The 15,775-nt window shown below is 55.9% G+C and overlaps 1 protein-coding gene across 2 annotated transcripts in view; it reads left to right on the plus strand.

Annotated features, from left to right (window-relative positions):
* Positions 1 to 4,701: 4,701 nt before the first annotated feature.
* Positions 4,702 to 15,775, plus strand: part of NSG1 (neuronal vesicle trafficking associated 1) — a 31,267-nt gene continuing 20,193 nt past the window's right edge. Inside the window, exons 1-3 of one of the 2 annotated variants that reach the window (XM_082652663.1) lie at positions 4,702 to 4,768; positions 5,666 to 5,820; positions 9,457 to 9,573. In XM_082652663.1, coding sequence (XP_082508789.1) covers positions 5,692 to 5,820; positions 9,457 to 9,573 — 246 coding nt within the window. In that variant the 5' untranslated portion in view covers positions 4,702 to 4,768; positions 5,666 to 5,691. Of the gene's footprint in view, positions 4,769 to 5,147; positions 5,295 to 5,665; positions 5,821 to 9,456; positions 9,574 to 15,775 lie in introns of those variants that run through there. The other variant, XM_082652662.1, reaches the window with a different exon arrangement.

Here is a 15,775-nt window from a genome sequence, read left to right on the forward strand (position 1 = left end):
CCTTCCGCCGGGCAGTGACGTTCCTTGTCCTGAATATTTTTCTACTCTACCGTCCTTGATTTTAGGGCTGGACAGGTTTGAACGTTTGAAAGCAGCCTGCGTTGTGCAAACCATAGGAATTTGGAGCTACCAGCATCTTGGAGACAATTACCCAACCAAAAAATTCAACTTCTGCTGACTTTACGTGCACCAATCGCCCAGAATGGCAATGCTCTGACCGCAAATCCAAAAATGGGACTCCAATGGGAGGGATTTTAAAAATCATCTTTTCTTATATCCCAAATCTTGGAGCTCAGAAAAGGAAACCTTTGTGATCACTCCCGTCATTTTGTAGACGAGAAAACTGAGGTCCCGAGAGAGCCACTCCCCAGAGCCCTGTGTCTTTCTTGCTCACAACCCCTGACCCCCACAACCCCGCCAAGGTCAAGGGCCTCACAGCCAAAGCGAGGTTGATCTTAGAAACATTTGGGGAAAATTAGGAACTGCTGACTGGTTCGTTAAGACTCTACAGGCAGCAACAAGCAACCCACCCCCCAACTCCCCCCCGCAAGACTCCTAAAACCCCCAATACACATACAGTTCTGTTTAAAAATGTAAGAGCTCACCAAATGACTTGGAGCCCCATAATCCTGTTTATTTAGTTTCTGCAAATACAAAGAAAGGGATAAAAGTATCGCTCATTCATTTCTTAACCATTTACTGAGTCCCTAATGTGCGCAGAGGGTTAGGGACTACAAAGGTAAATGGAACACTAAAATCATAAAAATCACTGTATTTATGATTTTGTCTACACATCATACATTTTAAAATAAGGTTTGGCATTTTCCAGAAATGAGCATTTGCAGCAGGGTTAAACCTAGGAAGAATGCCTCAGTGATGCTATGGGCCACCTTGCCTTCAGCTTGAATTAGACCGTGAATTTTCTCACTACACACTTGAACCTGGCTTTACAAACCTGACATTTCAATGTCTGAATCTACTGTGAACGTAAGATGAGTGGATGCCTACTCCATTTAACGTACGGTTCCTGTGTACTCGCTGTGCACCAGGCCCTGTTCTAGGCACGGGGGATGGAGAAAGGAAAAATATTTATTTTGCCAGAATTTGCTCCTGTGCTGGGGATCAGGCTGGTTATGGGGAAGCCTGCCGGGTGAGCCCAGAGGCTGGCCCGCCTCTGCCCGGCACTGTGTGGCCTGGGACTAGGAATTTACTTCCCTGAGCTACAAAGAAGCTCCTCAGGACCTGGGGAGGATCTCCTTAGTCACTCTGAGCACTAACCCTACACTCGTGACCTGCCTCTACCACCTCCTCCTGGCCTCAACATCACTACCAAGAAGACACTGCAGGGTACCTAATTAGAGGTCGAAGCCATCATAAGAGGCAAAGCAGGCACTGTGTTTTGTTTTTAGTATCATAATAGCTCATTTGAGTCTCACAACACTGTGATGGAGGTATTATTATTATTCCTTCCATTTTATAAGTGGGGGAACTGAGGCACAGAGAAGTTAAGCAACTTGTCCAAAGTCACACAGCTAGAAGCGGGAGAGAGGACTGGAAATCAGACTGTGTCACACTGCCTCCTGCCGTGGCAGCCTGGGCTCTGACCAGTGGGACAAAGAAGGTCGCCGAGAGGCTAGGAAGTGGAAATGACAGGGTCTTGAGTGTTGGGGAGCAGCAGTTGGCTGCCCTGCCCGGTGGAAGGTGGACGGGGCAGTGGTTACTGCACTCATCTGCACAGTGATGGATCTGTCCCTAGAAAGGGATCATAACCCTAGAAATGTCCTTTAAAGAGACATCTAGAAAAACCAAATCCATGTCAAAAATCCTGTGAATCTCTAGGAGTTACAGGTTGCTGGTGCTAGGATGAAACTGGGGTCTGAGGGAAGAGCATAGTGTATTTCACACAGATTTCACTCTGTGGACACTGTAAAAATACCTTAAATCAGTTTGTCCCACAACACAGCTTCACTGGTCCCCAGTTCTGTGACTGTGGCCTCTTCAACCTCATCTCTAGCCAAGACCCTACCCTGCCTCTCCCAGAACCATCTACAACCCTGAGTTCCCCAAATCACTGCACCCTTGCAGGTTTGACGCTTGTGGTGAGCTCAGTGGTGGTCCCCCCAGAGATGTCCAGATCTAGCCCTCGGAATCTGTGACTATTGTCTTATAGGGCAAATGATGTGATTACAGATTTTTTTCTTAAACATTTTTTATTTCTTTAATGTATATATATATTTATTTATTTTTGGCTGCGTTGGGTCTTCGTTGCTGCACGCAGGCTTTCTCTAGTTGTGGTGAGCTGGGGGCTACTCTTCATTGTGGTGCGCAGGCTTCTCATTGCGGTGGCTTCTCTTGTTGCGGAGCACGGGTTCTACGCACGCGGGCTTCAGTAGTTGTGGCACAAGGGCTCAGTAGTTGTGGCTCGTGGGCTCTAGAGCGCAGGCTCAGTAGTTGTGGCGCATGGGCTTAGTTGCTCCGCGGCATGGGGGATCTTACCAGACCAGGGCTCGAACCTGTGTCCCCTGCATTGGCAAGCGGATTCTTAACCACTGTGCCACCAGGGAAGCCCCGTGATTACAGATTTTGAGAGAACATTATCCTGGGTCATACCAGTGGCCCCAAAATCCAATGACAAATGCCCTTATAGGAGACACAGAGGAGAGGAGGGGGCAGGGCGATCACGGAGGCAGAGACTGGAGGGATGCGGCCACAAGCCTAGCAAAGCCTGGCGCCACCGGAAGCTGGCAGAGGCAGGAACGGATTCTCCCCTGCAGTCTCTGTAGGGAGTGTGGCCTGGCTGACCCCTTGATCTCGGACTCTGGCCTCCAGAGCTGTGAGATGATACATTTGTGGTTTTAAGCCTTCCAGTTTGGGGTAATTTGTTACAGCAGGCCTGGGAAACTGACATCTGCCTACACATGCATCCCCACCTGGGAGACCTTCCGCCCACTCTGCTCTCCCTCGGGCCCCCCTGGAGGATTTCATACTTTGCCCACAGCCTCCTGCCTTCTCCCCCTGGCAGTGGACGAGGTCACTCCCACTGGTGGGCCCTCTGCTCCTTTGGAAGGCTTGCCATTTCTTTTCCCTTGTCCATCACCTGCTGATGGGCGCAGCGTGTCTTGTGAATTGCATTGTCCACATGTGTGCCCTTCACAGGGTCTGGTGCGGCCTGGGCACCCACAAAAATACCACACAGAATGAAGCTGCAGAGTCCCAGTGACCGGCACCAGTCAAAACCCAGGACAGCATGAAAAAGCAACTGGCGACTGTCCCCTGCTGTCTCTGGGACAACCATGGGCCATCCTTGTCTCTGTCCTCCTCAGCTGACAGAGCCTTTGAGGGGGAGAGGGGTCCACACAGGGCCCAGGAGGCCCACCCTGCAGCTCCCCGTGTAGGATTCTGACTGCAGTGTTTGTGTGTGTGCGTGTTGGGGCCGAAGATGGGGACAAAGCTATTCCCTCGGTGAATGCAGCCCACAAGGTTTCTTGCGATCTGTAAGCTCTTAGTCTGGCCAGGGACGCACCTAAACCAGCACCTGAGCAGATTCTAGCTGCTCTTCCTCAACTGCTGCAGGAAGTAACGAAGCGTCAGGGAGGAGGCCCCCTCTGGTCCCCTGTAAGAACCTGGACCACACACAGATGCCTTATCGCTGTACCAGTCCTGCGTTCAAAGGGCCTTTGCCAGAAGGATGCTGAGGCCAGGCCCCAAGGTGCCTGCGTCTGGGACACCAGCCCTTCCTGGGCTGGCCAGGGGTAGTGAGTGTGCGCCAAGAGCCTGGGTCCTGCCAGGCTGCCCTGTGGTCAAAGGCTCATGTGGACCCTGCTGAGGACTTGGGCCCAGTTAAGAGAAATCCAGGCACCTCATCTGCTTGTGCCCTCCCGGGGATTTTGAAATCAAGGTGCCCATGGCCAGGTTCCTAGACTGACCTGGTGGCTCAAGGCTCAGCAGGCAGTGAGAGGATAGTGTTCCTGTTCTCCAGCTACATGGAGAGGAGGTTCTGCCGGGGTGCTTCTCTCATGGTTCTCAGGCGGCAGATGGAAAATGCTGGGTCTCAGGCCATCAGCCACGCAAAACAGAATCAGGCAAAGGGTGTCAAAGTAAGACTTTGGGGGACACCTACTCTGTGTCCTAGCAGGGCCCCAGCAGGACACAGGGGCCTGGGAGGTGCCCTTTTTCCAGCAGCAGCCTTCCTCCCGCACCTAGTCTTCTTCCCCGAAACCCCTTCTCATCCGGGGAGTCCTAGGCTAGGGCTGGTTGGAAGTCTATAAAATGGGGCCCTAATCTGGGAAGCTGCGACAGTGGCTCCGATGGGGGGAGAGAGGGCCAAAGGATCGGGTTAGAAATCCCCTTCTTCGTTCCAGGACGCCCCTTCTCTGAGCCCTGGATGATTGAGGCTGCGGCTGCCGGGAGCGGACCCCAGCTTTACCTTCTGACCAGACCAGAGAAACGCTACAACGCGTCACGCGAAGCGCTCTCTTTGCCCTGGATACCTTCCCTCCCGCTACCCTGGGCGTCCCCCCACATCCGGACACCGTCCCCAGCTCTGGAGAGCGCTCCCTCCACATCCTGTACCACCAAAAAACTCCCCCCTCCATTCCCATCCGAGCCTCCTTTCACCAGGGACACGCCCTCTTTTTGTCGGCCTCTCCACAAGCCAGCCACGCACTAACCAGACCACGCTCTCGTCCCTGCCACCGCCCACAGCCTCCTGGAAGCCTCCCCCGCAGGACCCTTCCCTATCCTTCAGGACTCCCAGATCGGCTCGGCTGTAAGGGGGGCACCTTTTCCCCCAGTTTGGGGGATCGCTCCATCCCTAGGATCCCCCGCCCCTCTCTCGCTTCGAATCGCCTTGCGCCCCAGCCGCCGCCTCAGGGTTGCGCAGCCCGCACCTCTCTTTCTCCCCATCCCCGGCTTCCAGCCCTGTGGCGCCCTCCGAGCCTCCCATCCGGGGCGCGATCACATCCCCCTTATCTCCCCCCACCAGCCGAGGTCCCGGCGACCGCGGGGTCCACGGGGAGCGCCCCCCTGCGCCCGCCCCGCGCTTCTTTGTGCGGCCGGCGCGCGCGCGCTGCGTCAAGGCTGCCGCCGCCGCCACACGCACGCACTCACAGCGCGCAGTTAACCCCCGGGAGCGGCAGGAAGGGAGGTGGCGAGCGGGGGGAGGGAGCCCAATCGCGCGGTGCCCCCGCCCCGGCCCCGCGCGGCGCCGCCTCTGCCATTGCTGTGAGCGGGAGCGGGCGACGCGGAGGCTCGGAGTGCGGTCGGAGTCCAGACCTGCCGGAGCCGGGCGTGGGGTGAGTGCTGGCCGGCAGGCGGGGCCGCGGGGCGCCCGGGTTGGACCCTTCCGCCGGGGAGCCGGGTACAGGGCCGCGCATTTCCCCAGGTGGGAGGGACAGGGGTCCCTGGGCAGGTCACTGGCGAGGCGTCGCCAGGACCGGGGACGCGTCTAGACCCGCGGGCAGGGGCGGCGTCCCTGAGCTTGGCGCTTTTGCCCAGCGGGTGAGTCCATAAATACACAGCACCCACCCCCCAGCCCTCGGGCCGCGACCTCTGCGTCCTCACGACCCCTCCTCGGAGACGAGGCGGGGGCCGGAGAGCTCGCCGACGCCCGGGACAGCGGGTGGGTCTTGCTCGCGGTGACTCCCGCCCGGCCCTCGCTCCGCAGGCGGCAGCCTCGGGTCTCCCGGAACCATGGTGAAGTTGGGGAACAATTTCGCGGAGAAGGGCACCAAGCAGCCGCTGCTGGAGGATGGCTTCGACACCATCCCCCTGATGACGCCCCTTGATGTCAATCAACTGCAGTTCCCGCCCCCGGATAAGGTGAGAGGCCCCCGGTACCCAGGACCGCCGGGTGCGCACCCCCAAATCTCGGGTGGCGGCCGCAACAAAAGAAACGCGCCGCGTGCGCTGGGGACGCGAACTGGGGGCGGGCTCGGGCGGGGTGGAGGACGCCCCTCGGAGGACCACGTACCCGCGCGGGATTCTGGATCGGGTGATCTGGCCCCCCCCCCACCCCGCCCCGCCTTAGATGACAGCTTCTTCCTGACAATGGAACGCGGACGGGGTAGGGTCCCTTCTTGATTTTCGTGGGACTCTTGTCCGAGAGAGGCCCCTGGCCCCTCCACCTACAACCCAGCCCCGTTCGTCTCAGCCCCGGGGTACCAGGAGCTCTGGTTCTGGGGTGAGCCCAGGAGTGGTGCGACTGCCCCTCGTGCCTTCCCGGATGATGCAGTTTCAGCCCGATTTGCCCCTTTGGGGTGGAGAGGCCCCTCTCCTTGGCCAGATGGGCCCTCCCTAGGGGCTGAATCCCCCTCCTTACCCTCTGCGCCCACCCCTCCCACATCGGCGGTAGATGCGGCAGGGTGCGCGCTCCTACACCGCCTCCTTCCTCTCTTTGTTCCTTTTGTGAAATCTCCAAATAAGCACTCGTGCTCCTCAGTATTAGGGTAACTGGGGACAGCCATTCATCATTCTCTCCTTAAAGCGGGAGTTTTTTCTTTTTGTTGAATTTAAGGAATCCCCTCTTTCTTGAATACCGCCTGCCATCAAGTAGTCTGTGTCCATTAAGAGCAATTTTTTCAAGAGTTAACATTAAAAACGCTTAAAACTCTAGACAGTTATATTGTAAAACTCCAACCTAAAATTATCCACACACATCCATTCTGACCCCCTTGCAGCTTTTCAGAATCATCCCAGCCACGAGGAAGCGCACTCTGTTCCCCCAGGTGTGCTGGCGTTAATTGTTTCATTTAATGCCTGGCAGGGAGGTTCTGACGCAGGGCTTGTTGTTTATTTGGGGCATGTTGGTGATTACTGGCCGTGGGGCAGGGGTGGGGATGAGAGACTACCCCTGCCATGGGTCCTTCCTTTCGTTATTCCCACGGTGGGCCTTTTGATAGCCTTACTCAGTTCCCCAAAGTGGTTTTGATTCCCCCAACTCTGTTGTCTGTGTTTGGGTAGGCGAGCGGGGGGCGGGGGCCAGAGCGATGCTGGAACAGGTGTTTTATTTCAAGAAAAGAGGATCAGCTGGTCACACCTGTGTACCTGGGTCAGGCATCGATGGTCTAAAAGAAGCTTTGTGGGAGGGGCAGGGCTGCCTGAGGACTCGGCTTCCGCCTCCCCCTTCCCTGTCTAGGTGTCAGACTTGCCCAGTTAGCCCAGCCTGGCGCCACCGTGCCCGCCTTCCCCTCCTGCCTCAGCCTGTGCCAGGGACACGGCATCCCCAGGAAGCACCTCTGTCAGGTGATCGCCTCCACTCAGCCTCCTCTTTGGTCCTCAGTCTGTTCCATTCCGGAACCGTCTGGCACATAGTTGGCTTATACCAGGGAGGAGGTTTCAGGCAGGTATGAAATTTTGGCCAGACAATCAGGCCATCAAGGGTAACCTAAGCAGCTCTGAAGGTGATGAGTCTCCCGTCCCTGAGATGCTCCAGACATGGGCATTCTAGCAGGGAGTGATGGTTGCGCCAGGTTTCTGAGGTCACAGATGAGGAAACCGAGTCTCCAGGCGTTTATAGGACGTGCGCAAGGTCACTTGGCTGAAGGCTGCCATCCTCCAGGATGCGGAAGCCCTGGCGGGGCCCCTTGCTCTGCCCTGCTTGGAGCCAGACCGCACTCTCACGACACATCTCTTAACCCGAACAGCGGCAACATGTTGCTCCCAGCTAGGGTTCAGGGAGGTGATGTCACCTGTCCCAGGGGACGCGTGTCCGAGGGCTGGTAACACAGTTCAGGTTGTAAATAGAATGTGTGCTGAGCACAAGGTTCTGAGGTGCAACAGTGCCGGTAGTCGCAGAGCTGGGAGCAGCCTCAGGGCCAGTCTCAGCTGACGCGTTGGAATGCTTGTTACTCACCAGGCACTTGTCCGCATGCTTTATGGCTTTCAGTTACTTTAACACACTGGCGTTAGGAGGTAACTACCACTGTTACCCCATTTTACAGGTGTGGAAATGGAGACACAGAGAGTTTAAGGAACTTGCCCGAAGTCACCTAGCTTGTTAGTGGCAGAGGCAGATGGAATCCGGGCTGATGGGATCCTGACCGGGTCCCCACTGGGCTCAGGGTCCCGTGGATTCCCTCCTCCTCACAGTAGCCCTACCAGATAGGCCTTGCACCCATGTCACAGGCTGGGAAACTGAGGTTCCAGGTAGCCAAGGGTGTGCTCAGTGTCCCACAGCTACTCAGGTACAGTTGGGGTTCGAGGATGGCAGGGTGAGGCCCAGGTGCTGCCCTAGAGATGGGTGCCCCCAGGGTGGGCACGCAGGCTGTCGCACTGAGCGCAGGGAGAGCTGCATGTAACGGAAGGGAGGAGGGAGGCAAGAGTGTGCTTTAAAGGGGTGTGGCCCTTAGAGCACTTTACAGTGTCGCATGGCGTGGGCCACTTTCTTCCTGAGGCTGCATCTGGTGTCACGGCTCAGTCTGGGAGCGCCCACAGTGTCCTGAGTGCTTGTTCTGCGCTGGGTCCCACCACCACGGAGGGCAGTGTGTCCCCACGCTGTGGTTCACCCAGTGAAGGGCGTTGTCACTTGGGTGAGGAAGAGGGTGGGGGGCTGTCTCTCTCCAGTCCAACTTCCTGGCTTCTGCTCTAGGGGGTGGGCATTTGAGGACTAGACACACATAGCCCCCGGACACTGCTCCCGGACCCCTCGCCTCCACGTCCAATGGGGACAGAGAAGGAAACAGCCCTGGCAACGGGCTGTGATGGGGGCAGTGATGGTGCGGAGAGGCTGTGAGCATCCGAGGGTGGAGGCTCGAGGGGTGGGTTAGGGTGCAGCTGACGCTGGGCGTTGGGTGTCGGGAAAGGGTTTGCCTGGGGCAGAGGCAGAGCAGATTTCGTGGTTGGCAAAACATCTCCCGCTTCACAGTGGAGAGTGGAGGGGGGACAGAGCAGGGAGACCCTTTAAGGGCTGTTGCCAAGACAAGGGAGAGAGGAGGGTGGGGGGTAGCGACAGACTGCCCAAGGTCGATTTGCTTGAAGGCTGGCTGCCTGCTCCTTCCTGGTGCTGGAGGGCAATAGTGCCCTTGAATCTTCTTGTTTTACCCGTGGCGGCATGTGAAGACCAGTGAAAAAATCAGCGCGTCCTTCCCACCACCTGGGCCAGTGAAGCTCTGGGCAGTGAAGGGAGCACCAAATTAGGAGTCAGGAGCTCTGCTCACTGCTCTCAGCCCTGCCACCTACTAGCTACGTGGCCTTGACCAATGTACTTAACTTCCCTGCCCCTCCGTTATCATTTTTCCCTCCTGGGGCTGCTATCAGGATTATTAATGGTAATGTGCTGAAAGTCTCGGCACAGAGGAGATTTCTAATAAGTGGTGGCTGTTCTCATTCTTTCTGTGAAATACTTCCTGGTGAAATGGTCACTCTGAACGAGGGTTTCCCCACCTGTCCTCTTTGGACAGATGTGTCCGAATGTATCTGGCTGTACTACTGACTGTTTGCTTCTGTTTCCTGGACAAGGTGGTGGTGAAAACTAAGACTGAATATGAACCTGACCGCAAGAAAGGCAAAACACGTCCTCCCAAGATAGCTGAGTTCACCGTCAGCATCACCGAGGGTGTTACCGAGAGGTTCAAGGTGAGTGGCCCTGGAAGCGGATGAGATGCTGCTTTTGCCCCCAGGAGGGGTCCACTGAGCTGCAGAGATGACCTGTGGAGTGATGGGAACAGGACGAGACACAGATATGGGCTGACCCCAGATGTGCAAAATTGACCTTGTGGTTTTTAAAATTTCTTCTTTCTTTCCTTTATCTTCCAAAATGATCAATATTACTTAGTTGTAATAACGGGGAAGACCCATCCCTAAACTTTCTTTTAGGCAAAGGTTATAAACATACGACAGATCACTTACCAAACATTAAAATCCCTTCAGTTCCGGGAGGAGGGCAGACAATAACAAAAGGGCAACCCATCGCACTTACTTGGTGCCAGGACCCGATCTGAGCCTTGGCATATGCAGGCTCAGCTAAGCATCCCTCCCCAGGAGGTCAGGACTATCCATGTAGCCCATTTTGCAGATGGGGAAGTTGAGGCACAGGGTGGTCATAGCTCTGTGTGGCAGGACCGGGAGTCAGAGGTGGCCCACTGCAGAGCCCTTGTGTTCACACTCCATCTGACAGGATGTGGAGGGGTGGGGCCTGGCTGGCCCTGTACATGGGTTGCTGGAAGTGCTCACTTTGGGGAGGGAAACCTTTCTCTGGACTGTTCTTCAGGGAAGAACAGCTGCTGAAAGGGGCGGGATTGCAGCCAGGCCTGGGGACAGAGCCTTCTCCCCTGAGTCTGAGTGGCCTCTGAGGATGGAAGCAGCTGTGTTGGTTGAGGAACAAGTTAGGATGTTGATCTTCTGGAAACTTGTTCTTTGGGAAACAGATGGCAAAATGGGGGCCCTCACCTGGATTCGGAAGGGTGACGTGGGCGACATGAGTAGGTCACCCAGGCCTCGAAGGGTGGCCGTGGCTGGCTCCCTGCTTGCCACCCACGTGGATGTGTGAGCTGCGTCTCTATGCTGGGTGCATGGGCACCTGCCCACCTCCATGCCCTGCAGTTTCCAAAGCCCCTTTGCACACTGCATCCTGTTCGATCTCCATGACGCACCTGTGAACTGGTTAAGGGATGAAAGTGAAGCCCAAGGAGTGAGGTGGCCTTGTGGGGTGACTGGGGATGCCAGGGCATAATGTGACTTTCAATCCTTCCCATCACTCCGTGCTGCCTCCCCGGCCTGGAGGAAAACCATACAGGGGCCGGCCAAGCCAGCGGGTGCCGTCAGAGTCGTTGTCTTTTGTGTCTGTGGGGTGTTTACTTGTGATAGCTCATCTCATCCTCCCAGCAACCCTCCCCGAGAAGCAGGTACTATTAGTATAACCCATTCTATAGATGGGGAAGTTGAGGCGCAGAGAGAGAGGCCTGCATCTGTGGTTTCTGTTGGTGGCCTCAGGAGGGTGTATAGGTTGAGATGCTCTTCCGGCGGCTCCTGGCTTGGTAATTCATCCGTGTTGTGAGGTTCACGGGGTCAGGTTGGACTGACCTAAGGTCAGTATCTCTCTCCCGCTCTGGCCAGCTGCGTGGCGTGTGCCTCATCTGCTGCCACGTGCGTGCCCTGCCCTGTCCACGCCCGGGGATCGACCCCCGGCTGAGGCAGAGGTGACCTCAGTTTTAAGGGCACGATAGCCATCATCCCGATGGCAGACGCCATCTGGATATCTTGAGCGTGTCTGGGTTTGTCATTCCTGATTTGAACTCTGCCTCTCCTGGCCCCGGCATTTTGTGTGTCCACAAAGCAGCTTGAACTGCTATCCCTTCGTCTGTTGCTTGCATGCCAGGCTCCGTCCCCACCTCTGGGGTCCTTTGTTGGTGCTTTTCATGAACGCTCACCTCATGCAGGTCCCCATGTCCCTTGTTCAAGGCGTGGGTGATGCACGTGGGCCATCAGGGCTCTCGGCAGCCACAGCTGGGCCTTTGTGTGGTTCCCTGGCTCCAGTTGCCCGGAACCTGAGGACCCAGAAGATCCGTGCCTGCCCCAGTGGATCAGGCTGTGGTGGCAGAAGACCTGCCTTCTCTGCTCCCACCTCCTGGGATGTCCAAGAATGTCTAAGAAGGTGGTATATGCAGCTGGTGCTCAGGGGATTATTGCAGTGCAGTGGCCGTTTCCCCAGTTCTGCACATAAACCAGGCATGTCTGTACGTTTAGATCTGTGGCCTCCCTGTGGTTCACAGCCACCCGGAAGGGGGCGTCATTGCCTCTTTTGCAGATGAGGCTGTTGAGTCCCAGGTGGTCACCGGGGGCTGCTGGGGTACTCCCCATGACTCTACCTCTGAGGCCAGCACCCTTCCTCACATCTCCTGCCATACACACCTCCCTATGGGCCCCAACTTCCAAGTCCCAGACCCCGTTCCCCTTCCGTCACCTTCCAGTGCCAGCTCAGATATCACCTCTGCCGTGAAGCCTCCTGGGATTAACCTCATTCTCCTGGTGTTTCCACCCCCCTTTGTAACGAGGCAGTAACAGCATCTAACAGTAGCGGAGTGCTCCCATGAGCCAGACTCTGGGTCAACCTCGTTACGCTTATGATCTCATTTTATACTCAGAAACCTCATGAGGCAGGCACCATTATTATCTCCATTTTACAACTGAGGGAAAACCAAGGCAGAGATCTTGAACCCAAGCAGCCTGCTCTTGGCTGTAACACCTGAGGTCCACGTGGCTTCTGGAGGACACATTTGCATGGGATGCTTTCAGCCCCAGGCAACCTATTGCGCTGCTGGATTGTTCTGCTTCTAAGAAGCCTTTTCCTTTGTTGATTCAAAGCGAGAGAGAGGCATGGACATATATACACTACCAAACGTAAGGTAGATAGCTAGTGGGAAGCAGCCCCATAGCACAGGGAGATCAGCTCGGTGCTTTGTGACCGCCTGGAGGGGTGGGATAGGGAGGGTGGGAGGGAGGGAGATGCAAGAGGGAAGAGATATGGGAACATATGTATATGTATAACTGATTCACTTTGTTATACAGCAGAAACTAACACACCATTGTAAAGCAATTATACCCCAATAAAGATGTTAAAAAAAAAAAAAAACACTTCCCAGTGACTGCTGCCCTGTGGCCTCGATCCGAACACAAGTCGCCCTCCTTCCCAGCAGCCTTCGGATATGGGGGGGCCCACGTACCCCGAGTCCTCTCCCGTGTAAGCATCATTTTTCTGCCTTCCTTTCCTTTTATGTCATGGTGACCAGACCCCTTTCCCTGACTCGTGCTTCTCTCTGGGTGTGAGGCCTGTCACCTGGTGTCCCTGTGAGTGGGATGAGTGTCCAGTGGGGTGGCCCTGGTAAGCAAAGGCCCCCTGACCTGAGTCGGTGACCTGGGGGAGAGACAGAGCATAGCGCCCCCTGAGCCACCATCAGGCAGAGTGCAGGTGCGGGGCTCTGGGTGCAGACAGAACTTTCCAGCCCCTCTGTGTCGGGCAAGAGAGGAGCTCCCTGATGCCTCCCCTCTGGTGCTGGACACATGTGCAGTGACAACTCCATATGTCAGGGGATGACAGACTGGGCTGTTGGCCCCCAGTGATGGGGACTTGGTGAGATTTCCAGAGACCCTCGCTTGTTGGGTAAGTTTGATGGCAGCTCCTGAGGGAGCCCTCTCTGGACCATGAGTGGGTGTGAGCCCTTTACAGGTGATCACACATTCAGCAGGTGACTTGCCCAGGGTCCCACAGTCAGCGCGAGGCGACCTGGCCAGCTTGACCCAGAGGCCTGTGGGCCTGAGTCGCTCAGCTGAATGCCCCGCATCCTGCACATCTCCTGCCTTTGCTCCAGAGCCCTGCTGAACAGGAAGCTGGTTTACCGGGCTGCCTGCGTGCCGGCCGTGGGGTCTGTGCGCGGGAGGTGGCCTCCAGGTGTGGTCTGGGGCCACCTGTGTTGGAATCACCGGAGGTTCGATTTTAACAGAGAGACCCTGGCCCCTGGGGACGTGCATGGTAACAAGCTCTCCAGATGATCCTGCTGAGTTCGTGACCCTTTATGGGTGGGCTGCGTTCCAGCACCAGGACTGGGCAGGCTCAGGAGGGCTGGTGCCTTTTGGAAATGCTAAGAGTGCTGGCCTTTCTGGAATGTTCTCTCGGCCTTTTACTGCCCAGTTGTGTTTCTGCCATCTCTGAATGCACGCACACAGCGAGGCGTGCTTCCCTGGTGGGAGACGTCAGCTGGCTGAGGGCTGGGGGCTGTCTCCTGGAAAACTGGGATGTGTGTGGGCAACGGAGAGGAGGACCTCTACCCCTGCCCCCGCCTCCCACTTGAGGGTCAGTCACAGCTGTGGCTGGAACAGAGCATCTTCCTCATCCTGCTGGTGGTAGGGCAGCTTCCACGTGGCTCCCCAGCCCAGCTGTCTCCTCGTTCTTTTCGGCTCCGTGTGTGAATCGCAGAAATGAAATCGTGCCTTTCAGTGTTGAAGCAACACGTAAATAACGTGCCCCCCTTTTGTCTGCGATGTGTGTAGTTCAGGAGCGAGGTGCCCCTGCTCTGCCCCTCATCTTTGTGTACCTGCGGATGGCATCCTCGAGATGAGATGTCCTTTTGGATGTTGCTTTATGATTAGCACCCGGGGATTAATCTGTTGGCTGCGAGGTTGCTAGGCTGGTTGCTAGGTAACTGCTGGCTGGGGAGAGGGTTTTCTGAGGCTCTGCCACATAGGGACTGCTGGATGAGTCACCCAGAGGTGGCCCAGAGTCTAGGCTTCCCGAAAAGGTGAGTGTCAACGAGGAAAGCAGTTGTTGAATTACCTCGCGGTGTGTCTATGCCGAGAATAAACACGGGCCCGAGATGTTTCTCAAATTAACTAAACCTAAACAGTGTTTTAATTGCACAGTCCCCCTCACCCATGCAGAGCGGCGTGTCGCAGTGCTGCTGAGGCTGCTTCTTCACGCTCGGAGGATGGAGGGGCCATACTTAGGCAGATTAAAGGAAGGTTTATGCTTGTGACTGCCGTGATGGAGGGCTGCTGACGCCTCCGACATCTACACACCGTCTCGTTGTGAGTTCAGGGTTTGGGCGAACAAGATGCACCCCCTCCCCTGGTTCCATGTTGCCCTCGGGGCTTTCAGGGATTCCAAGGTCGGCATTACACAGTTGGTGCAGGGCTGGGAGAATGTCCTGGAAGGAGAGACCAGGTTTGTTTGAATAGTGTCCATGTGCTGCAATGGGGGTCCCTTTGCCTTCTGTCAACAGATGAATCTGTGGGTGGTTTGTATCTTTTCTCACATCCTTAATGACCTTGAGCTTCCTAGGTGTCCATCTGTTTTCCACCCTCTCCAATAATCCCCTGGTGTGTTTCAAGATGCATTTGTTAAATATTTATGAACGGCGGCACCGTTGCCTTGGCACTCAGCAGTGGGCGTGGTCTTTGCAAGGTGGCACTGGGGATCCTGGAAATGCATCTCAACACTGTCACCTTCAGCAGAGCGTCATGCAGGGTTCAGCTGCCCCGTTTTGCGGTTTCCTGGCCCAGCTAGAGAGTGGGAGCTTCATCTGGAATGGAATAATTAAGTGGGTTGAGTCATCTGGGGGGTGTGTCTGTATGTTCATTTTGTGTGGGTTACCGAAAATACTTAGTGCTGTAAATGCTTGGAGATGTCAGGATTCATCTTATTTTTCCAAGATTTTTTTTTTTTTTAACTGCATTACTCAGCAGAAAAGCACATTTTTTTTTTCCCCTCTCCCTCTTGAGGGTAGGAGGGCAGAGAGAGCAGAGTAAGGATGACCCAGCCGCCATCGACCCAATGCTGCCTGCCTGGGCTCTTAGTAACAGTCTTGAAGGTTGATCTTACTGTCCTAATTTTGGAGGTGGGGAATTAAGGTCAGAGAGGAACCGGCCCAAGGTCAGCCAGCTAATTGGGGATAGCAGTAGGATTCGGCCCCACATCCATCTGACACCGAGCCCGCCAGGCTCTGCTTTCCATACCCACAGCTGCGTGGGGCCTGCGGGGTGCCTCTCCCCTGCTGCAGATGCCCTAGTTCCCATCCCAGCTGGGCAGTGACCCCCGGGAGGCTCCCCGGCAGGAGAGGAGATCCCAGGCCAGAAAGAGCAGGTGGGAACACAGCAAATTCAAGTGCCCATCGAGCTCCTCGTCTATGAAACAGGGTGACTGCTAATTCCCGACTCATGGTGAATATTTGGAGAACAGGTATAAGGGCCAGGGCCTTGTAAGTCGAGTGGCCGTGTAATTCATGGCCCAGACCAGGACACTTTGGAGGGTGATGGTGGACCCTGTGCATTTGGGATGCCAGAGCAG

Source organism: Grampus griseus (assembly GCF_964374135.1).
Source record: "Grampus griseus genome assembly, chromosome: 4".
In the NCBI taxonomy this organism is placed as follows: Eukaryota; Metazoa; Chordata; class Mammalia; order Artiodactyla; family Delphinidae; genus Grampus; species Grampus griseus.